Source organism: Rhineura floridana, chromosome 12, assembly GCF_030035675.1.
Source record: "Rhineura floridana isolate rRhiFlo1 chromosome 12, rRhiFlo1.hap2, whole genome shotgun sequence".
Classification (NCBI taxonomy): Eukaryota; Metazoa; Chordata; class Lepidosauria; order Squamata; family Rhineuridae; genus Rhineura; species Rhineura floridana.
The window spans coordinates 13,175,777-13,199,182 of NC_084491.1; the positions used below are offsets into that span (position 1 = coordinate 13,175,777).

The 23,406-nt window shown below is 43.6% G+C and overlaps 1 protein-coding gene across 8 annotated transcripts in view; it reads right to left on the bottom strand.

Moving 5' to 3' along the window:
* BIN3 (bridging integrator 3) overlaps positions 1 to 23,406 on the bottom strand; it is a 173,941-nt gene that overhangs the window by 57,816 nt on the left and 92,719 nt on the right. For all 8 annotated transcript variants that reach the window (XR_009758752.1, XM_061593416.1, XM_061593412.1 and 5 more), the window contains 2 exons: positions 14,298 to 14,434; positions 13,521 to 13,561 (listed from right to left, as the gene is read on the bottom strand). Coding sequence is in view for 7 of the 8 variants with exons in the window: in XM_061593416.1 (XP_061449400.1) it covers positions 13,521 to 13,561; positions 14,298 to 14,434 (178 nt within the window). In the remaining variant the exon portion in view is untranslated. The remainder of the gene's footprint in view (positions 1 to 13,520; positions 13,562 to 14,297; positions 14,435 to 23,406) is intronic.

Consider the following 23,406-nt stretch of genomic DNA (forward strand, 5'->3'; position numbering starts at 1 on the left):
GTGTTTGGCAGGAAGATGTGCAGTGTAGGCACTCTAGAATGGGAGTGATCCAGATTGCATGTGTAGTGGCTGCCTGGCAGAAAATTACCAGATACAGAATGTATGTTGAGTAGTTTTAAGCTGTGCAACCACTATGCATACAAGCTGAATCACTTCTGTTCAAAAGAGCTTGCAGTACACACCTTCCTGTTCAGCCCGAACCATCCAGTTCAGGAGGAAGGCGGCTAGTAGGTGGCGGTGCAGCAGCGTTATGTCTGGGACTGGGGAAGAAGCGTTTCGCACCCTTAACTAACATGCAGCTGCAGTGCCTTTAGTTTTGAACTTGTTTCAGGATTTCTCACAAAATTCCCTAGAATGACATCACAAACACACACACACTGAGCCTCAGCTGCTGCCCACCCAGGAAAGATAAGGTGCCTGAAAGCCTATCTGTGGGCATGAGATTTTACACAGGTGTTGACTTGGGGGGGGGGAGGTATCTTACCTGATTTTCCTTATATAATTCTATGAGGCACCGTATGCATTTGAGAGCATAACACTAACACCACCCTGGGAGTAATCTCGCCTCCGTGTAGCTTCCTGTTGCTCCAGAGACCTCCCACCCTCCATGCCCTCACCTGCCGCCAGCCTCAGCCCTGCACTGACCATTCTGCCCTCCGAGGAAAACCACCTTGAACTTGCGCAGCAAGTTGCCTGCTGGCTCCTCCCGGTGCCAACATGACAGGCAAGCAGGGCTGGAAGCGGGGGCTGGGGTGGAGGAGGAGGAAGAAAGGAAGGAAGAGGACCCAGCCAGGGAGAAGGGAGGGAAAGGCGGCCGAGTAGCTGGGCTGGGCTGACCAGAAAAAGACACCGCTCCAGCGGAGCTCCAGCCGCCTCACAGCCAATTGTGTTACTTCCACTCTGCAACTACGCTCCCCCTTCGTGGATTTAGGCAGGAAGGGTGAACTCATCCAGTGCCGTGGGAGGCGACAATGGGAGCATCATGAGAGCAACGTCATGAGTGGGAAAGGTTACACTGCTGGCAGCGGGGTAGGACCATAGAGATAGAAAAGGAGTAGAGCCAACACTCCACCCGTGGCTTACCATTATTTGCAGTTCCTTTTTAAAAAAAACACTGTCATCTTCGCGAGCCCTTTCTGATTGTTTTGCGAACCCCTTGGGGGCCGTGGCCCCCAGGCTGGGAATCACTGCTCTAGAGGGAGGAGGATGGAGACAAAAACAAACTTAGTTGGCTCAGCTTGTCATTGGCTCTGGCTCCACCTACTGTTGGTCTCTCTGCTTTCCACCCTGCCAGTCCAATGAGCACCAGCCACCACTGGATGACAATTATATAATAAGAATAATACGGTGGTCATGGTGATGGTAGGCCTGCGACCTATCCAGTTAAACACCAATGCTGTTAGGCATGACTTGACACCAAAAAGACAGAAAATATACCCAGTACATGGAGGCACAAATTTTCTAATCATGGATAGGCCACAAATAATAATACATACTCACTTTTCTGGCAAGGAAAAAGGAAAGGAGAAACAAGGCCACACAAGGGTGGGTGCTAAGGAAGCAAAGCCTATTCAAAGTGAAGGCTGCCATAAAGGCCCTTGACCCTAATGATTAATGCAAGGGATGGGCCACATGCAGGTCTCCTACAGAACACTGAGTGGGAAAAAGAAAGGGAAACACTGACTCCTAATCCGATCAAGATACATGCCAGAGGGATTCATCCTCTCCCAGGCAGTGTCTTTGCTTTCCTCAAGGCAGCTCATTTTGTGAGAACCACAACAACAGAGTGTAGAATCTGGGAGGGGAAAACAGCTCAATAAGGTGTTCTTGTCCAATCTTTAACAACAATGGGTGGGGCACAGGAGGTGGGTTCTAAGGAAGATGGAAGCCAAGAAACAACATGTCAGGCAGGGATGTGAAAGGGCTTTTTAAACATCAAGACGAATGGAATGCAGTTCAAACACAGAGGAACAGAAGGCAGGGTGAGATATGTACCAAGATATGACCCAGGTTGAGAGGTAAGACAACAAAACAATCTAGCAGATTAACTGGAAGCTAGAGAGAGTAGCAGTAAAAACACACCAGAGTTTGGAAAAATGGGTGATCAAAGTTAAGATTTAGCCCAATAGTTGCCAAGGCTGACCCTTAATCTAGGAATTTAAGAGCAGCTCTGCTGTATCAGACTAAAGGCTGACTTAATCCATCATCCTGCTCTCACAAGGTCCAAGCAGGTATCAGTAGGAAACTTACAAGTAGGACATGAGCACAACAGCACTCTCCCCCCCCCGAGCAACTGATATTCATAGATTCACTAATAGGCAAAAAAACCTTGCGGTTTAAGAATGTACATATAGCCAACAGATATTTCTATCAAACTTTAAAAAGCAGGGAAATTGGGCAGCTATAGTGAATGCACCAGGGGAGCAGGAGACCTGACCTCTGCTCTGAGATATTGGACTGCCCTAGAAATTTGTCAAAATGCAAACACAATTTGGGTTGGTCTTTCACTGGAAGAATTTGGTAACATGCTTCTGAGCATATGGTGAGTGGTGGCAACACCTGCAATCAGCCCAAATAACAGAATCAAGACATGTGCTGTGCTGATGGGGTGGGGCGGGAGGAAATGCCAGACTTTAGGAGATACTCTGAATTATAAATAGTATTGCCACTTCTTTTTGCGTCCGCAGCCTCCCTTCAGCTTCCCATTATTAAAGGATGAGGACTGAGAGACAGTGCCCTGAAAAGACAAAAGCAGCATCAGGAATCCCACCACTGCTGTGTTTTACCGTTATTAACTAGTCAACCTGCCTGACACGTCTGATACTTGCAAATGGAAACCCACTCTCTCTTTCTCCAGCTGTGACACAGTGACTGAAACAGACCCATTACTACCCAGGCTGTGCTGCCAGGAGCTGCTAACAGGAGTGGGAGGCAGTGAGTACAGACAAAGGCTCACCACACCTGTGCCATGTGTCCCACAGGAGGTTGGAGAGGAGTAAGTTGGGAAGATCCCTGGAATTAGGGCCGTGGCCTGACTAAAGAATCTTACAGTGCAACCTGAGCCATGTCTACTCAGAAATCCTATTGAATTTAATGGGGCTTACTCATAGGGTCTCCATAAGTCATCATCGACTTGAAGGCACATAACAACAACAAATTCCCAGATAAGCGGCATTAGGATTGCACCTTAATCAATTAAGGCTGCATTCCAACATATGTCTACTCAGAAGTAAGCTCTATTAGGTTCAATGGGATTTCTTCCTAGGTAAGTGTGTATTGGATTGCCGCCTACGTTGACATATAAGTAAGGCGATAGTGCTGACGCAAAATGCATGTTTTGTTTTTAGACAATGTGTTATAGTAGGCATCATTTTAGAAGAGGCAATTCCCCTGTGTGTGAGAGAAGATGGAATGCCTCTTCTCCACTTTCAATTTTTAGAACAACTTGCTTATAAATGTTGTAGCCCTACCAGAAGTTAAATGAAGAGCAATAACAAATTCTCCAATTGTGCACTTGCATGTTTGTTTACCTTAGGGGAGAGGTAGCCTCCAGCTGTTGTCACAGCCAGCACGGCCCACAGTAAGAGAAGATGGGAGTTGTAATCCAACCACATTTTGAAGGCACCACTTTGGCTACTCCTGCCTTGGGGCAAAACTGCCCACCACTACTAAACACAGAAGTGCTTGTCTATACCAAAGAAAGTTGAGTTCTGCACACTAGTAACTATGGCCGCTAGTTTTTTAGTTCATTAATTGTCTGCTTTTAATTATTTGATTGAATTGAAATAGATTTGCATATTGTCTAAACCTCACTAAATGTACTGCCTTCAAGTCGATCCCGACTTATGGCGACCCTATGAACAGGGTTTTCATGGTAAGCGGTATTCAGAGGGGGTTTACCATTGCCTTCCTCTGAGGTTGAGAGGCAGTGACTGGCCCAAGGTCACCCACAGAGCATCATGGCTGTGTGGGGATTCGAACCCTGGTCTCCCAGGTCGTAGTCCAGCACCTTAACCACTACACCACACTGGCTCTCACTAAACCTCACTACGAATGTCTTTTTGGAGATAATGAGGGAAGCCTGAGGTAACTTACAATTTAAAAAACAAACCTAACTTATATTGTTGGAAGGAAAGGTCATCCTTAATCCCCCCATTACCCATTATAGTAAAGTACCAGAACCAAAATATATGTATAGAAAATCATTCCCCCTTAACTCTCAACACTGACAGTTAAAAACTGACTTCACAATTCAAATTAGCTCCCACAGAGTAATCAACTTACATTGTTGATTTATCTGTCTGACACTTACGGTATCCCTAGCATATAAAAAAATACTAAGAGATATTTGTAGTTCACTGACACATTATTTAATTGTTACATTTTTTATCCCACCTATTATGTAATTCAAGGCAGGTTTATTTATTATTTATTTATTACATATATACCCCGCCTTGCTTTTCATGATAGAAACCCAAGGCGGCTTCCATATGGTTCCCAGGCAGTCTCCCATCCAGGCACTGACCAGACCTGACCCTGCTTAGTTTCACAGGGTGCTGGCCTCATGTGCCTTCAGCCCATAGCCTGGGACCAAGCATGTTACATGGGTCTTCCAAGAGATCACCCATCCAGGCACTGACCAGACACAGCTTGCTTAACTTCAGCAACGAGGCTGAATCATGTGCCCTTAGACTACTGGAAACGATGGATATAGATATGCTCGTAAGTAAACATTCAGGCACCTTAAGAAGCAACTGATTTTGTTTCAAGAAGTTCAATATACCTGGAAGTCAAAGGACAAAATGAAAAGATATTCAGGCACTTCCAGAAGAGTTTGCCTCTTCTGACTGCCTACTCAGAAATATAATTCAGCCACCCATTCTGGAGTGCATCTTCAATGCAGGTCAGCCCTTTCTGTTAAGTTTGAATTTGCATGTGTTAAATTCTCTATCCTGTGCACAAATCTCAAGCTTGCTCTGCCCTCACAATCTTTTTTTATACAATTTTATTTTAAGGAAAACTGAAATCATTTACATTTTTAGAAACAACAACAAGAAGAAATTCACCCTTGCCACCCCAGTGACCACAAGCCATCTTTTAGAAGCACTAGTTGAGGGTCTGAGACCATGGTGTACCACGCTGACAACCACTTCACCATGCAAGCTTTTAAGTCGAGCTGCAGAAAATTGGGTATGGATATCACAATAACATGGCAAGATGTGGTTTCCTGGAATATGATGCAAAGTTCCTTTTGCCGTTCTGTGCCAAGAGAGCAATTTGCGCTCCTAGCACAAACAGGCTGAGCTCAACTCTCAGCTGTACAGGTAATGTTTTAAAAAGGGGTGAGATCTTCCCAGAAGAAGACAAGGTTTGATGATAAAACAAGAGCCTTACTGGCTAGCCAGGCTCAGCTTTTGCTACTTGTTCAGAAGGGACTTTGCCACAGTTTTCCATACAGAAGGAACAGGTTCAATCCCTGGGTTCTCCACAACGGATCTCAGGTAGCATAGTTGGAAAACGGCTGAAGATCCCAGAAGAACGTTACCAGTCAGTGCAGACAATAGTAGATTTGATGGATCAATGGTTTGCATAAGTTTCATATTTGTATCGCTGAATATGTGTATGTATTGATGGACATGTGTGATGCTGAAGACACACAGATTGGGATGTGCTAGAATCTGCCTCAAGCATCATATTAAAGTATATGGTAAATAAAAAGAAAAGTCTGGAACCACTGCTAGCCAGATTTGCTAAACGACATCTGGCAATGTGTTCCCTTGCCTTTAAAAAATGGGAATGAAAACTGCTAAAGCATAAGTGGGCAATCTGAAGTGCTGCCTAACCATCTCTTGATGCTTTCAAAACATAAGGGACTGAGTCAATGTTAAGTACCGTCATTATTAAGTACCATCATTATCTTAGCATACTCCAAGTGGCCTCCCCACTCTACTCAAATCCCTCCTTGACAACAATCTACCCTCCCCAAGAAACATTTTGTCAATGATTCTTCCAAGCTGTCTGTGGCAGGTTTGAGACTGTGCTGTCAAGCTGCATATTGTATATATGAAATGTGGCTTGTGCTGTTGTGCAGCTGTGAGAGGCTGGGGACAACGTGCCAGACACTGTTTCCCATTATGATCATGTAAATTCAAAGTCTCTCCACTAAAAGTTCAGGAAGCCATTCAAGCAGTGACACCTGGTCAAAGCAAAGAATGGAATCTGGCTGGGTTGGTTTTGAGTAAGCTTGAAGATTAAAAGACAAAAAGTTTCATTTGTACAGCCAATGTACCATATTTTTTTCTGTGATGGCCAAAAATAAAATTCTTATCACTTCTGAGCAATATGTAAATAAAAGAATATAAAAGAACACATTATTAATGTGATAATCACCTTTTCAAAGCAGAGATATCAATCAGATGAACCACTGTCAGGTAGAAGCAGACAACTCTTTCAGCTTTTAGCAGCAGCCCAAACAAAACTGGCTACTGTCCCATTGTTCCCACAGGCCAAAAAGAAGCCAATCTTCTGTAATACTGCTTCCCCTTCAAATATGTACCATGTTGTTGCTTTTTTTTTTTTTTTAAATGGGCTGATAATGAAATGGTGCAATAATATATATACTGGTGGACATAATAAGCTTGAGCAGCATCAGGCCTCCTGAGGGAGAAGCAAGGAAGTGTGTCCCTTGAAAGACAACTAAAGGGAACCAGAGAGAAGGACAATGGAAAGGCGGAGAAAAGCAGGATTTGGAAAGAGAAGAGGGTGGAAATGAAAAGAAGAGAAAAAATAGTAACTAAGCCGGAAAAGGCAATGGGGAGAAGAAAAAAAGAAACAACAGGAGAGGCAGGGGTGTGACTGAGACAGACTGGTGCAGATCTAGGCCAAAGCACTTGGGCTCTGTTCAGGAATGCCTGCCATTCCACAATCAGTGCCCACACGTCCGTCGCAGGCTTGTCCACCCACCAGGAAGGGGAAATTAAAACCATCTTTTCCGACTACAGCAAAAAGCAATAGAAAAGAAGATGACACTTAAACCAAAGGGAACAAGGGATTAAGTCTAAGAGCCCCCAGATGAGGGAGGGTGCACAAATGGGGGTGGGTGGGTGGAGGCAAGGCCATGTGGCTAGCTTTGTGTATGAAATCCTCATTAGAGGCCTATAAGGACATGAAAGCGGATTTTGTCGTTTCCGGCCCCCAGTTCCCCCCGGGAGCTGTAAGGCTGGGTTATCTCCTTTCACTGTCAGAGAAAGATTCACAGACCAATACCGTGTGATTAATGGATGAGATTTATGGGGTTAGAAGGGGCAGAGGGGAGGTAGGATACACACTGTATATGAGCAGGCACAAACTGCAATCCTTACTAAAGGCTAGGCACTGCTACTGGCAATGTAGCCTATTGCAGCTGGTTGGCCTGGAAAAGCAAGAGTTGGATGAAGCTGGTCACCCAAGCGGTGGGCCTCTGGACTGGGGAAGTGGGGATTTTTGACACCCACCTCTGGTTTCCAGCTGTACATGAAACCCTGCCAAGAAACTCCTTCATGAGCAGATATAGTTCAGCTTATGTAACATGCTGGTTAGGGATGGGCGAGAAATTTGATTCTGTTCACATATCAAGGCGAATCTATTAAATTCACAATTTCCAAAACAATATGAGCCACCCTTTGAAACTTGCAATTTGAAATTTGCAATGCAGTTCGCCAGCCAATGTTTACAAAAGTGCATATGTTAGAGGAAAGTGTGCATAAAAATGAATATACAAATGAAAATATCTAAAAATGCATTATATGATGAGAAATTGCTTGCAAAAATGTGCACATCAGTCAAAACTGACTTTTAGGTTGTTTTTAATGCTGTCTTTTAAAATTGCTGTAACCCACTCTAATTTAAAAAAAATGCAAATCACTACAGAAATATGGAGAACTAAATTTAAGAATGGAAAAAACAAGAAACAGAGAACCAAACTGACAGATCCTTCCATCCCTAACGCTGGGCTTCCTGGTTCAAACCACTGAGATGGGAGGAAGCTAAGTTTTCACTCTACAGACAAAGCACCAGAAAGAAGTGTGGAGAGAGGCAACATCTCTGGCTCTTTCAAATGAAACTCAGACTCTGTGCACAGCCCACATAGCCATTTATTCTTGGTCCTGAGGACTCCTATTTGGGTCTGTCACATCTTCACCTGGATTCAAAACATCTCTATACATTGTGTTGGTCTTCACAAAGGTTAACTGAACAACAAAAGATATTCTTATTTTAAGCTTTTCATTTTTGTCTGCCACTGGACTGGCAATCCAGCCTCAGGCCTAGTATAAATTCTGCCCACATATAGGCACAGCTCTGAATCTCCAGGGAAAAGCTGCCAACTGTGTTAAGTAGTTAGTTATTTTGGCCCCTTCCTCACTGTATTTATGCCAGGAGAGTCAACCTATTACACCTACCCTACTGTGGAAAGGAGTTCTCCTTGAACCTTTAATTCTATCCAGTGCCTCAGGGGCAATATAGCCTGGAAGCAGGCTCCTTTCAGTGCATTTGGGGACCATTACTCCGTGGCGCAGAGTGGTAAGCAGCGGTAACGCAGCCGAAAGCTCTGCTCACGGCCGGAGTTCGATTCCAACGGAAGGAGGAAATCGAATCTCCAGTAAAAGGGGACAAGGTCCACTCAGCCTTCCATTCATCTATGGTCGGTAAAATGAGTACCCGGCATATGCTGGGGGGTAAAGAAAGGCCGGGGAAGGAACTGGCAATCCCACCCCATATTTACAGTCTGCCTAGTAAACGTCGCAAGACGTCACCCTAAGAGTCGAAAACGACTCGCACTACAAGTGCAGGGACACCTTTACCTTTACTCCAAGCAACTGCGAAAGCACCCTGGAAAACAATGTAAGTTGCCTTGAGCATGCTTTGGTTTGAGAGTTATGGGCCAAGCTCTGAATTCATTTTAAGACATGGTAGTATATACAGCCTGCCACAGTCCATTCACAGGCACCAGAATATAGACTGAGCATAGACAGCTGTTGGGATTTTTGTCTCCAGAAAATACAAGGTATCTTCCCTTGTCCATGGACCTCTCTGCTGATACTTATGTCCACGATAATTGTAAGCTTGGCAGAACTGGAAGCAAGGGTCTTGGGCAGCCCACAAGACTTGGTAAGTCTGGGGAACCTAAACTGTAAGGTTGGAAAAAGCTCCCATTTATTTTGTGCCAGTGGCATTCTAGTAGCTTAATGAGACTCAGTGCAGTGAGATTAGGACCAAGACTTCTAGGTATGACAGACATTAGCCCTCTTTAGGCATTCTGAAAGAGAGCTTGTTCAGCATGCAAATTGGGAGGGCAGGGCTCTAAAGTGCAGAGGGAACCTCTGGAAGTATAGGAGGCTCCCCACTTCATATACTTGTCATCCAATTTGTGGACAGCAATACAAAGGGAAATGAGGAGGGTGGAGTTCATGTGCTCCTCCCCGCCACTTCCACTCTTGTGTTGAGCAAACTCACTTTCGAAATGCCTGAAGAAAGCAATTGTGTGAATGAGCTGCCAAATGCAGTATCTCAGCTTATTCAATTGTTCCCTTTCCTTATTCTAATACTTAACATAATGTGCTGCCACCAGGATCAAAGCACAAAATGTGGCATCCACAACGAGTGCAGCTAATGCAGGGTACATTTTACCAATCCCATCCTGCGATAAGGGAGCAGCTGGCAGGTGGAAGCTAGCAGGCAGCTGACTTTTAATTGAACTGGATCTGGGGTGAATTTTCCAACCTCACGCCTTCATCGTCTGCCCAACCCATATAGTGAAGAACACAACATTCTCACTTAAAAACTTAAATGAACTGAAATTAACCCTCTTCCACACCCACCAAGGGACTATATGAAAGAAAGAAAGAAAATAAAACATTTGATCCTAGTAACCTAGGGAAGATGTGCCTGCCCCCTTGAGTCGGTTGCTGCTTTTGCAGAGAAGTGATTACATTCAGCAGAGTGGCTAAACATCTCCCGGAGCTTGGTATGGCTGCACTAGAGAATAGAGTTTTATACTGCATGTGACTCTGATTACAATATATTGCCACTAATGATAATTGCCTGGATTGAATTTATGTATGTCTTTAGTTAATAAATTGTAAGGACCACCACTGAAGGGAGTAATGAAGCACAGCTGTTAGAATAAAAACCCATTTTTAGGTCAAGGCGAGTCTGGGAGAGGCTAGGGAGGATGATCTCCTCTGGGTAAGGAATACCTAACAGGAAACAAGTGAAAGAATCCCAAGGTAGTTTGCATAAATCTCCTAGACGTGTTACCAGAGCACTCCTAAATCAGAATGCGAGGAGGGCACAAGCTTGAAAGCCTATGGTGCCTCTCATTAATACTCAGATGGATCTCACAGCTCTTTAAAAAACTGTACTAGAATCACAAATGCATATATTGTTGTTGATTCCCTATTTCACACACACGGATATAGCGAGGGGAAGGAAATCATCCACCCTAAAGTGCAGCCAGTTCATTGTGAAACTGGGGGTGGGAAGAGAAGCACTTAAAATACAAGTTGGAACTGCACTCAACTTGCCAAACTGTAAAGAGAAGTAAACGTGAGGGTACCAGAAATGGGAAAACTCAAAAACAAAAATATGGGGAGGGCAGAAAAGCTGCTTCTAAGTAGGGGATGCAAGAAATGGGTCTGGCCCCGCAAGTGATAAGTGATCGAGATCTACATTTCAGAGATAAGTGTTTCCAGAGTCCACTGGGTAAACAATTAGTGGGAGACCAACTTGTGTGTGTATTTAACTCTCAGATCAGCCAAGAGGTCACTTCAGATTAACAGCCTCAGTTACCCATGGGAATAAAATGAAAAACAAAAACAAATCCCAGGTAAGTTACCTCATCTAGTTGTGAAGTTGCATGGCATGAGCAAATATGTGTTCCCAAATCTGTCAAGTAATACCAATGTGTTGGTGGGTATTTGCAGGAGAGATTTGGTAGGTGGGGTGTGTATGCGCTTAACCCTTCCCCACCAACTGCTTTCTCCTTGCAACCTCTTCCCAATTTCTCTCTCTCCCTCTCCCCTCTCCTCCATCTGAGCTTATTTTAGGTCTCGGAAACTGAAAAGAGAGAAAATAGACGAGGGGTCAAGATGGCTGCTCCCCACTTCCTGGGTTTCCCTTGCAAATGTCCCACACCACTGCCATTTAGTGTTATTAATTGAATACAACCATTAGCCTGCAAGCATTCTGATTCTAAACTTTTGCACCATCATAATGCCCCTGCAATGCTAGTGTCATGCTCCATTTCAAGTATGCATCTGTCAGTGAAACATGTTTTTTGATTAGGCTGTTAGGTTGCACAGCTGTACAGGTTTACAACTCACTGGGTACATGGCGCAGATTTTTTTTTACTATGTGTACATAAAGTGGGGGTGGGGGACACATTTGTGTGATGAATAGGACAAAGTTTAAACAGAACAAAGTCCGAAGACAAATGTAATGTATTTGCTGTAATTTTGTAATACAATTTTCACAGCGAGCATTTAATACTTTTTTCTTAACCGAAAGCTAGTATAGCGATCATACAGACTGGAAAAGTCAAATTTCCCACTCAATACAAAATATCCGAGGAAACTGCAGAACTTTCCCTTTTGAGATATTGTGGGCCCTAACTGGCTCCCAACTTGCCTTTCCAATTAGTGGGAAGCCATGTACAAATGCCTTTTTTGATCAGAGGTCAGCACAAGCCCTGAACATTCTATCAGCCAGAAACCTGATAGCCAGAACCTTTCTTGTCCAGACCTGCTTTCAGTCATGCACTCCCATCATTCCTTCCCTTCCTTCGCCAATCATTCTCATCTTTCTTTCCCATATGCTGACCCCTGTTTTAGCCTATATATCACAGTAATCCCTCATTCCTAAAACACAATGTGAAGGATTCAAATTCTGCCCTTTAGACAGATATATGGCATGTTGCATACTTTGCATGAGCCTGGTCAGTCTTTAGGCCTTCCCGTATCTAGGTCTAAGCTGATGGAGAATTAAAATACTCAGGGGAGGAGGAAAGGCAGACAAATGAGGGCAGTAGGAGCAAAAGAAGAACATGACTGGAGGCCATAAAAAAATAAACAGAGCACCATACACATCTGTTCCACCCTCTTAATCCTGGAGCCTTCAGGAAACTTGCTAGATAAAGAGTTTTGCAAACATCCATGGTTTAAAGAAAATAGGGTAGAAGAGAGAGAGAAAGCAAGCAAGCAGAGTTTCAGCAGAATCCAAATTCTGCAGTTGCTTTGCTTGTGATATAAGCACAGGGCAACCACGTTAACAGCACAGACACTTGTGCTTGGGATGAGAGACAACAAGAATGTCAGGTGTAAACTAAAGTTGTTATTGAGCAATTTACCTCACTCACTGCCTTATTAAAGTCACTTTAGTCTCTCTTGCACTATTTCCCAGTGATAAAGAAGAGAATCTAAAGATTTCTGAAGTCATTTGCTTGCAGTAACTGAAATTCTCCTTAAACTCATTTAAGGAGTCTCTGATGCTTACTTATAGCCCTAGTAAATGCTAATGAGACTTAATACATTGGAAAAACGCTCACACGTTTGCAAGGATAAAAGTATGTCTACAGGGTTAGATGTGTTGCTGGGTGAGGATGAAATTTTAAATAGAACACCTTTACATTTTATCAGCCTTGGAAGGGAAAGTGCTACTTCCAATGTAAAGATGGCAGAACCCATACAGTTCATAGACTCATAGAGATGTAAGGGTCTAAAAAACTAACCCCTTGACCAAGAGATAAGGTCCATCTACCCACCAACCTAACAACCAAAACAATCCTGAACAGAGTGGGCTGGTTTGTACATAACACCAAGCCATGGTTTGGCAGTACATGCTTGAGCTGAAATGAGTCCAAGTGAAACCACAGGCTCACACATTTCTGTCTCCTTCTCTTGGCCTGAAGGACCAAGTGTTTACCTTTGGATTTGAGGAATCCTGGATTGTGGATACCTACAAACTAGAGATTGTGGTTTAAAGCAAACTCTGGTTAGTTAAACCAATGTCTGGTTCATATATAACAAGCCAGGGTTCTGTAAAAGTGAAAATAAACAATAGTGAAGCACTTTTCTGAGAGAAGGAGAGGGGGAGGGCATGGGCACAAAGCCTTTTAGGGGCTCATTCTAGCTTGTGCAGATCTGCTCCAGGATTACCCACATTTTATGATTTGTTGGCTAAATTCCTCATTTAATGTAAATTATGCACATTAAGTAAATATGACCACATTTCTATTGTTCTGGTTCTTTATTTTATATATTGGCTTCTAATGTTTTAGAATGGTTGCTCCACATTTTTAACCTTCTCTTATGAAGGCTTGGGATTGTTTCTTCCCTAAATGTAAGCTGGGATTTGATAAGCCTTTATGGCCTTCACCAAAGTTCCCTAAAGTAGGGCTGTGTTGCTCACCCCCATCTTAAATCATGTTCCTCTGTAAGAATTGCAAACGCACCTGGTGTTGCTTGCATGGAAATATTGCTACTTACTTTTTCAAGGGCTCAATTACTGTCTTTTGGATCTGGTTCACCTGTTGGAAGAAGAAAAATGGACAAAAAGAACTGATGAGAAAGATCATGTGAATTACAAGCTGGACTCCTACAACAAAACATTGCAGTGTGTCCTAAAAGGATTGTTCACATTCAGGATTTCAGCCAGGCTGTCATGCCCTTCTCTAGGATACACTCACCCTGTGTCTTCTGTTCTTCATTTCAAGCTGACACTCAGACGAACATGCTCAGTCCACAATGTGCTGCTTTCGGGGGGTTTAAAATAAAACTTAAGATTTGTTTGTACTCCTGCAAGCTTCATGCCAAGGGAAGGACTTTAGCTTAGTCGTAGAGCACATGCTTTGCATACAGAGGGTGACAAGTGCAATCCCTAGCATCTCCAGGTAGGGCTGGAAATATCCCTTGTCTGAAACCCTGAAGAGCCACTCCTAGTCAGTCTAGGAAATACAGAGCTAGATGGACTGATGGTCTGACTTGGTATAAGACAGTTTCTTATTATCAATACAAAACAAAACCCTCCAATTCTAAGAGTCCTGAGGGATGCATCATGGCTGGATACCAGATTCTGCAATTTACAGTATGATCCCAGTCATGCACACTTGCACCTATCTAAATCCAGAAAATTCTGGTACAAATACATGGAAGTCTGGCAGGCTATTATCAGATAAGCAAAAGGTGCAGATGGAGTTGAAGGACACACTTTCACTCTCTCCTCTCCTCAGATAGTCTCTTTCTCTCTCTCTCTCTGAAATTTACCTTTTCTTGGTTAAAAGAATCCATTCTCTTCATAGCTGTGTCCAAAGCCATCACCATTTCAAGAAATTTGGGGTCTTGCTCACAGAGCGGGTTGGACAGTAAGTCAGATGAGATTTTCACAGCTGACTTTGACATTGCTGTAGTTGGGAGAGAATCCAGGAAAAGATGTCTGTTAATGACCAAGACCGGCACAACTGAAAAGACTCAAAGTAGTACACAACTATCAACAGGTGCGAGCTCACAAAGGCTGTAACTGCATAGAGGGGTAGGAACCTTGGTGAATTCCAAGTGTTCCCTAACTCCCCCCCCCATGGACCACTTGAAAGTTGCAGAGGGTGTTAGCAAGTTACTTAAAAAAATTCTGCCTGTTGTAGCCATTAAACAGTGCGGTGCTAGATGTTGTGTGATTTCTAATTTTATTGTATTAAGAACATAAGAACATAAGAAGAGCCTGCTGGATCAGGCCAGTGGCCCATCTAGTGCAGCATCCTGTTCTCACAGTGGCCAACCAGGTGCCTGGGGAAAGCCCGCAAGCAGGACCTGAGTGCAAGAACACTCTCCCCTCCTGAGGCTTCCGGCAACTGGTTTTCAGAAGCATGCTGCCTCTGACTAGGCTGGCAGAGCACAGCAATCATGGCTAGTAGCCATTGATAGCCCTGTCCTCCATGAATTTGTCTAATCTTCTTTTAAAGCCATCCAAACTGGTGGCCATTACTGCATCTTGTGGGAGCAAATTCCATAGTTTAACTATGCGCTTAGTAAAGAAGTACTTCCTTTTGTCTGGCCTGAATCTTCCAACATTCAGCTTCTTTGAATGTCCACAAGTTCTAGTATTATGAAAGAGGGAGAAGAACTTTTCTCTATCCACTTTCTCAATGCCATGCATAATGTTATACACTTCTATCATGTCTCCTCTGACCCGCCTTTTCTCTAAACTAAAAAGTCCCAAATGCTGCAACCTTTCCTCGTAAGGGAGTCGCTCCATCCCCTTGATCATACTGATTGCCCTCTTCTGAACCTTTTCCAACTCTGTAATATCCTTTTTGAGATGAGGCGACCAGAACTGTACACAGTATTCCAAATACGGCCACACCATAGATTTATACAACTGCATTATGATGTCGGCTGTTTTATTTTCAATACCTTTCCTAATTATCGGAATTTGCCTTTTTCACAGCTACCGCACACTGGGTTGACATTTTCATCGTGCTGTCCACTACAACCCCAAGGTCTCTCTCCTGGTCGGTCACCGCCAGTTATGTGAAATTAAGATTTTTTGCTCCAATATGCATAATTTTACACTGTTTATATTGAATTGCATTTGCCATTTTTCTGCCCATTCACTCAGTTTGGAGAGGTCTTTTTGGAGCTCTTCGCAATCCCTTTTTGTTTTAACAACCCTGAACAATTTAGTGTCGTCAGCAAACTTGGCCACTTCACTGCTCACTCCTAATTCTAGGTCATTAATGAACAAGTTGAAAAGTACAGGTCCCAATACTGATCCTTGAGGGACTCCACTTTCTACAGCCCTACATTGGGAGAACCGTCCATTTATTCCTACTCTCTGCTTTCTGCTTCTTAACCAATTCCTTATCCACAAGAGGACCTCTCCTCTTATTCCATGACTGCTACGCTTCCTCAGAAGTCTTTGGTGAGGTACCTTGTCAAACGCTTTTTGAAAGTCTAAGTACACTATGTCCACTGGATCACCTCTATCTATATGCTTGTTGATACTCTCAAAGAATTCTAATAGGTTACTGAGACAGGACTTTCCCTTGCAGAAGCCATGCTGGCTCTGCTTCAGCAAGGCTTATTCTTCTATGTGCTTAGTTAATCTAACTTTAAAAATACTTTCTACCAGTTTTCCAGGGACAGAAGTTAAGCTAACTGGCCTGTAATTTCCAGGATCCCCTCTGGATACCTTTTTGAAGATTGGCGTTACATTTGCCGCTTTCCAGTCCTCAGGCACGGAGGAGGACCCGAGGGACAAGTTACATATTTTAGTTAGCAGATCAGCAATTTCACATTTGAGTTCTTTGAGAACTCTCGGGTGGATGTCATCCGGGCCTGGTGATTTGTCAGTTTTTATATTGTCCATTAAGCCTAGAACTTCCTCTCTCGTTACCACTATTTGTCTCAGTTCCTCAGAATCCCTTCCTGCAAATGTTAGTTCAGGTTCAAGGATCTGCCCTATATCTTCCACTGTGAAGACAGATGCAAAGAATTCATTTAGCTTCTCTGCAATCTCCTTATCGTTCTTTAGTACACCTTTGACTCCCTTATCATCCAAGGGTCCAATCGCCTCCCTAGATGGTCTCCTGCTTTGAATGTATTTATAGAATTTTATGTTCTTAGCAATGTGCTCCTCAAATTCTTTTTTAGCATCCCTTATAGTCTTCTTGCATTTCTTTTGCCAGAGTTTGTGTTCTTTTTTATTTTCTTCATTCAGACAAGACTTCCATTTTCTGAAGGAAGACTTTTGCCTCTAAGAGCTTCCTTGACTTTGCTCATTAACCATGCTGGCATTTTCTTGGCCCTGGCGGTACCTTTTCTGATCTGCGGTATGCACTCCAGTTGAGCTTCTAATATAGTGTTTTTAAACAACTTCCAAGCATTTTCGAGTGATGTGACCCTCTGGACTTTGTTTTTCAGCTTTCTTTTTACCAATCCCCTCATTTTTGTGAAGTGTCCTCTTTTGAAGTCAAATGTGACCGTGTTGGATTTTCTAGGCAATTGGCCATTTACATGTATGTTTAATTTAATAGCACTATGGTCACTGCTCCCAATCGGTTCAACAACACATCTCGCACCAGGTCCGGGTCCCCACTGAGGATTAAGTCCAGGGTTGCCGTCCCTCTGGTCAGTTCCATGACCAACTGGTCTAGGGAATAGTCATTTAGAATATCTAGAAATTTTGCTTCTTTGTCATGACTGGAACACATATGCGGCCAGTCTATGTCTGGGTAGTTGAAGTCACCCATTACTACTACATTTCCTAGTTTGGATGCTTCCTCAATTTCATATCTCATCTCAAGGTCTCCCTGAGCATTTTGATCAGGGGGACGATAGATCATTCCCAGTATTAAATCCCTCCTGGGGCATGGTATCACCACCCACAACGATTCTGTGGAGGAGTCCGCCTCTTTTGGGGTTTCGAGCTTGCTGGATTCAATGCCTTCTTTCACGTATAGAGCGACTCCGCCGCCAATACGCCCTTCCCCGTCCTTCCAATATAGTTATATCCAGGGATAACCGTATCCCACTGGTTTTCTCCATTCCACCAGGTCTCTGTTATGCTCACTATATCAATGCTCTTCTCTAAGACCAAGCACTCCAGTTCTCCCATCTTGGTTCGGAGGCTCCTAGCATTAGCGTACAGACACTTGTAAGCAGTGTCTCTCTTCAACTGTCTTTGGCACTTGTGGTTTGGCCTGTGGTAATTTTGCCCTTCTGAATTTATATCCTGTGCCCCTGCTCTCACAATGCCTACTCCTAGGCCTACCTCTTTTAAAATTTCATCATTCCTTTGGTCTTTATCCCAGGGGGGAGGTTTATCCGAACCAGACCTTCCTCAGCTCCTGTTGGGTTTTCCCCCACAGTTAGTTTAAAAGCTGCTGTGTCACCTTTTTAATTTTAAGTGCCAGCAGTCTGGTTCCATTCTGGTTCAAGTGGAGCCCGTCCCTTTTGTACAGGCCCAGCCTGTCCCAAAATGTTCCCCAGTGCCTAACAAATCCAAACCCTTCCACCCGACACCATCGTCTCATCCACACATTGAGACTGCAAAGCTGGGCCTGTCTGGCTGGTCCTGCGCGTGGAACCGGTAGCATTTCAGAGAAAGCCACCTTGGAGGTCCTGGCTTTCAGCATCCTACCTAGCAACCTCAATTTTACTTCCAGGACCTCACGGCTGCATTTCCCCATGTCGTTGGTGCCAACGTGCACCATGACCACTGACTCCTTCCCAGCACTGTCTACCAAACTATCTAAATGACGGGCGATATCCGTAACCTTCGCACCAGGCAGGCAAAACACCTTGCAGTCTGCACTCCCATCACATACCCCACTGTCTATGTTCCTAATGATCGAATCACCCACTACAAGGATCCCTCCACCCCCTGGAGATATATCCTCGGCACGAGAGGATAGCTGCTCATCCCCCAAGGAATGGGTCCCTTCTAAGGGATCGTTTCCCTCTTCCTCAGCTGGATGCTCTCCTTCCCTGAGACCATCGTTGTCCATGATAGCAGAAGAGCTATCATCCTTGGAGTGGGACACAGCCATAACGTCCCTGAAGGCCTCCTCCACACACCTCTCTGTCTCTCTCAGCTTTTCCAGGTCAGCCACCTTGGCCTCAAGGAAATGAAGTCGTACCCAGAGAACCAGGAGCTCACTGCACCGAGAGCACACCCACGACTTCTGTCCAACAGGCAGATAGTCGTACATGCTGCAGGCAGTGCAAAACACTGGAAAGCCCCCACACCCCTGCTGGCTTCTTACCTGCATAGTTTTGTTTAAGGTTTATTACGTCAATGGGTTGGAAACTGCGGTTTAGTTGAGGTCAGGGAACAGACAGGCAGAGTGGTGGGGGCCTGGCCTCCTCGCCCTGCTGCTTAACTCACCTTGACGCTTTGTCAGCTGGGGGCTCCCTCTAGCTCATGGAGGAGGCTCCCTCGCTAGGGTGCTCTGAATTTATATGTGTGGCTGGTCCCTTCCAGCTACTGCTGCCAGCCAATGATGTGTTAATTGAGGCTGATGGCTCAACTATCAGCTGGGGCTTAACTCTTTAGGATTATCTCAGGCTTCCTTCCTTGGAAGGCAGGAAGGCAGGCTTCCTTCCTTAGCGAGGGGCGGGGCTGTTTAAGGACTTTGACTAGTGGTACTAAGAAAGGTTAACTAGCTTTTACTCTATTTTTATTTTATTTGCTGACAACAACCACTTTTATCAGTGCAAGTTCCCCTGTAGTTTTAAGTGGTGCCCTGCACTCTGGCCTGGACAAACTAGACTAGCTTTTGGCTGCTTTTAATGTAAGCAAGGGGCTGTGACTTCCAGTCGAGTCTTTTTTTGTTTGTTGTTTTCCCACCTAGAACAGCCCGACCTTTCTTTAATCTAGGGAAACAGAGCTTGTGGTTGTGTTTAAGGATGGTTAAAGCTGCCCTTTTCAGCAAAGACTGAGCTGACTCTCTCCCTGAATGTATTGATGGAGTTTCCTTTTTCCCCTTCTCTCCGACTGGAATTTAGCCTTGTTTACAGTGTCCCCTGAAGCTTTCCTGCTAGGGTGGTGTTGAAAACTAGCTTTCTATAGGCTTCCTTCTCCTAGGATCTGTCTCCTAAGATATAGGTCCTTTCAGGATTTGGCTCCTAGCTCAGGGTGACCTTAGGCTGCCCTTATTACTTATTGCTCTGAGCTGCTTTAATTCAATTAAATAATGAAATAAATGGGAGCTACTTACCCTCTTTTATTTCTTCTTTTATTTCTTGTATTTTATGGTATTCCATAAAATTCAAATTATAATACAACAAAATTATAATACAACAAGAAATAAAAGCAAAAAAATACAATAAAAATCAATATGAATATTTAATGTGATGAATGTGCCATCTCCCATTTTAAACCACAAAATCCACAGACATGCTGCAGACCACCAGAATGAAGATCACGGGCCACAGGTGGTCCATGGAACACAGTATGGCAACCCGTGGTATAGACTACAATTTCCATCATCCCTGATCATCGGACATGTTGGCTAGTGCTGCTGGGGACCCTTGGGAGAACACCACTAGGTTGCCTACCCCTCAAGTTGTAGTCCAGCATACTTGGAGAACACTAGGTTGTCTACCACATTGTCTAATGAATATATACTTTCCCACTTGATTGATTGCTGATTTGTTTGCATCACACATAGCTACTGTTGAGTGTGTTTGAATGCTGCCAAGTCCCTAGAGAAGATATTACTTTGTTCTGCATGTTGTACTTCTAACTTGGGGCATGATGAACTGTCTTGGTGGGAATGGCAAGCTATAAAAGAAGCCTGCCGTATGGAAGCAGACTTAGCATGTCTGTGGGCAAAATTTGACATCTGATCATCATATCAACAACACAACAGCATTTGCATAATGCTTATATTTATTACATTTGCAGTCAACAAGGTTCAGAGTATTTGACACACATCACCTTGTCGTAACCCTTACAATCGCCCTATAAAGGATATCTGCATGATTATACTCATAACACAGATGCAGGACTGAGACTAAAAAACAAAAAAAGAATGACTTGCCTAAGACCACCTACTACATTCATGGCACAATCTGAACTGGGGACTTCTTGATCCATAGCAGGGGGTCTCAGTCAGCGTGCTGCATAAATAACCCTCTCACTTTATAACCTTTTTCAGTATGCAAATTGTTGTGTTCATTCATTCATTCTCACAGCCACCCTGGGAGATAAGTTGTTAGTAAGTGCTCCCATTTGCCTAATGCGGAACTAAGGCTGAGACATCATTACTTGCCTAGAGCCACCATGAGAGCTGGTACTCGAACCCAGATCTCATTGTTCCAAGGCTGGTACTGTCAAATACACTCTGGCAGTGGGTCAAGTGCTTCATAATCCAGCTTTCCAGGAACTCATTCATTATTTTGCATCTACAGAATAAACTGAAACACAAAGAACAGACACTCCAGAGTGCCTAAAATGCTAATGGGAAACCTTCCAGGAACACTAACTGATGGCTTGGAAGAAGAGCTATTAATGAATTTGTGTAAACGCCGAGATAATAGCTTATATGTAAAGTCCATACCATTTAAATGCAGCATTTATAATACTCAGAAATAAGGCTCTCTTCAAAATAGACATGGGCTGGCTAGACGCTCAGAGCCTGCCTTTTTCTCAAAGGCTGTTAAGCACTGCTTAGTTTCACTACAGCTTTTTCAAAATGAAACAAATCGCAGCCTATTAAGCTTTCGCAGCTTCCCAGTAGTTTTACAAAAATTATCCATTGGCAGCTGTGACAAGATAATGAAAGTAAAGCAAAGGTTTCTATGCACACTCACCTGGGAGTAAGCCCCACTGAACACAGTGGGATTTTACTTCCAATAAAAATATGTGTAGTACTGTACAATTTAAGTAGATCCAGTTGTGGGGAAAGGACCAGACTAAGGGCAGGAGAATGTCTCCTTCCAGAAGTAGACAGAGAAGCAGCAGTGAAGTTACCTGAACTTGGGTTCAATTCCCAGTTGTAGTTATTTCTACATGGGAACACAGGAAGCTGCCTTATACTGAGTCAGACCATTGGTACTATCCAAACTGACTGGCAGCAGCTCTCCAGGGTTTCAGGCAGGAACTCTCCCCCAGCCCTACCTGGAGATGCCAGGGACTGAACCTAGGAGTTTCTGCATGCAAAGCAGATGCTCTATCCACTGAGGTATGGCCCTTCCCTTACTGATGTCAGCTGGTTTGTGTAAGCATCCTTCACAGGAAGTTAATTTAATTTCCCATGCTGAGCGATGCCACACTGACTCCACGTGGTGCATGTTTAATGATAACTTTTTTGCACTCCTAGCAAACCCACACCCAGTGTTTTCTAGTGCAGGGAGGGGCACATCTCCAAAAAGGAAATGCAGACTCTTGAGATAAAGATGGCAACTGATGACAGCAAATAGTTTTTAAGACCTAGTCTGTTCAGAGAGAGAACCATGTGACTACATCACTCTAATTACATCTCATTCTAATTTAACAACCACATTTTTAGAATTATCATTTTAAGTTTACATCTGTCATCAACCATATTTAGTAACAGTCAGTGTGGCATGGTGGTCAAAGCAGGAGTGGCTAACCTGAGGCTCTCCAGATGTTGTTGAACTCCATCACCCTTCCACTCCAACTAGCAGGGTCAATGGTCATGGATGATGGGAGTTGTGTCCAACATCATCTGGAGGGCCACAGGTTAGCCATTCCTGGGTTAGAGTTTGGACTAGGACTGGAGAGATCTAGGTTCAAATCCCCACTCTGTCTGAGTGACCTTGGGCCATTCATGCCCTGTTAGTGTAACCTATCCCATAGAGTTGTTATAAGGGTAAAAAAAAGGAGGATGGAAGAGGAGAAACATGAGCTCCATGGAGAAAAAGCAGAATATAAATGCAATAAAATAAATATAAACTGTGCCTCTATAGTGTATCTAATCAGGATGGCAATGCACAGTGCTACTATACACTAATAAGGCCTACAAAGTGCTTTTCCTTGAGAGGTTAAGACATTTTTTGTTCCATCAGGCATTTAAGGAGGGGTGAGCTGAGGTCTGTTTTTGCCTATATATTTTGCAGTTACACTGTTTTATGGTTTTAATACATATGATACAAGATACTGTATTTCAATGGCTGGTGCACATTACCCAGGGATCCTCTTGGTGTGAAGGGCTCATTAAAATATAATTAAAAATACATATATAACATCACCATCAAGGTAAAAATGTCCTTTCACAGCCACTGTTTCAGCAAGTAAAAATAACACTGGCTTTTAATAGAATGTCTAGAAAGACATAAGGAGCATACAGAAAGTGGGCTGAATCCTCCGCTCTTTGTAACTACAACTAACAGGGTGGAGGAAGAAAGATTTCTGCAATGAACTTTGAAACCTGTAAATTATATGTAAGAATTAGCTTTTTTTTAAAAACAAGAGTAGTAGGAAATTAAGAGCTAAAGAAGGAAGATAACCAAAGGAACTAGGAGAAAGGATGAAAGAACTGCAGAAGAGATGTTTGAAAGTGCCACTGGCTGATTTGGAAAACAAAAAGGAATTTGTGCAAAAGCACTAAAGCTTTGGAGACCATCTCTACACACAGGCACAACACAGAGTTCGTTTCTCAAATTCACAGATCACTTCGCAGCAATGGTGTTCCTTCATGTGTGTGCTGCTAGTGAAGTATATGCCAATCTAACTGCAGAAGTATATGCTACTTCTTATGCACACAATACCTATTCAGCATGGAGGAACAAATCTACTTGTAGCAGAAGCTGGAGTTCTGACCCAAAGCTGAAGAAGTCCAACATGACAGCACTGGTGGAGTAAACAATCACACAGTAGAAAAACGACAGCACTGGAGGTGGTGGTGAGGAA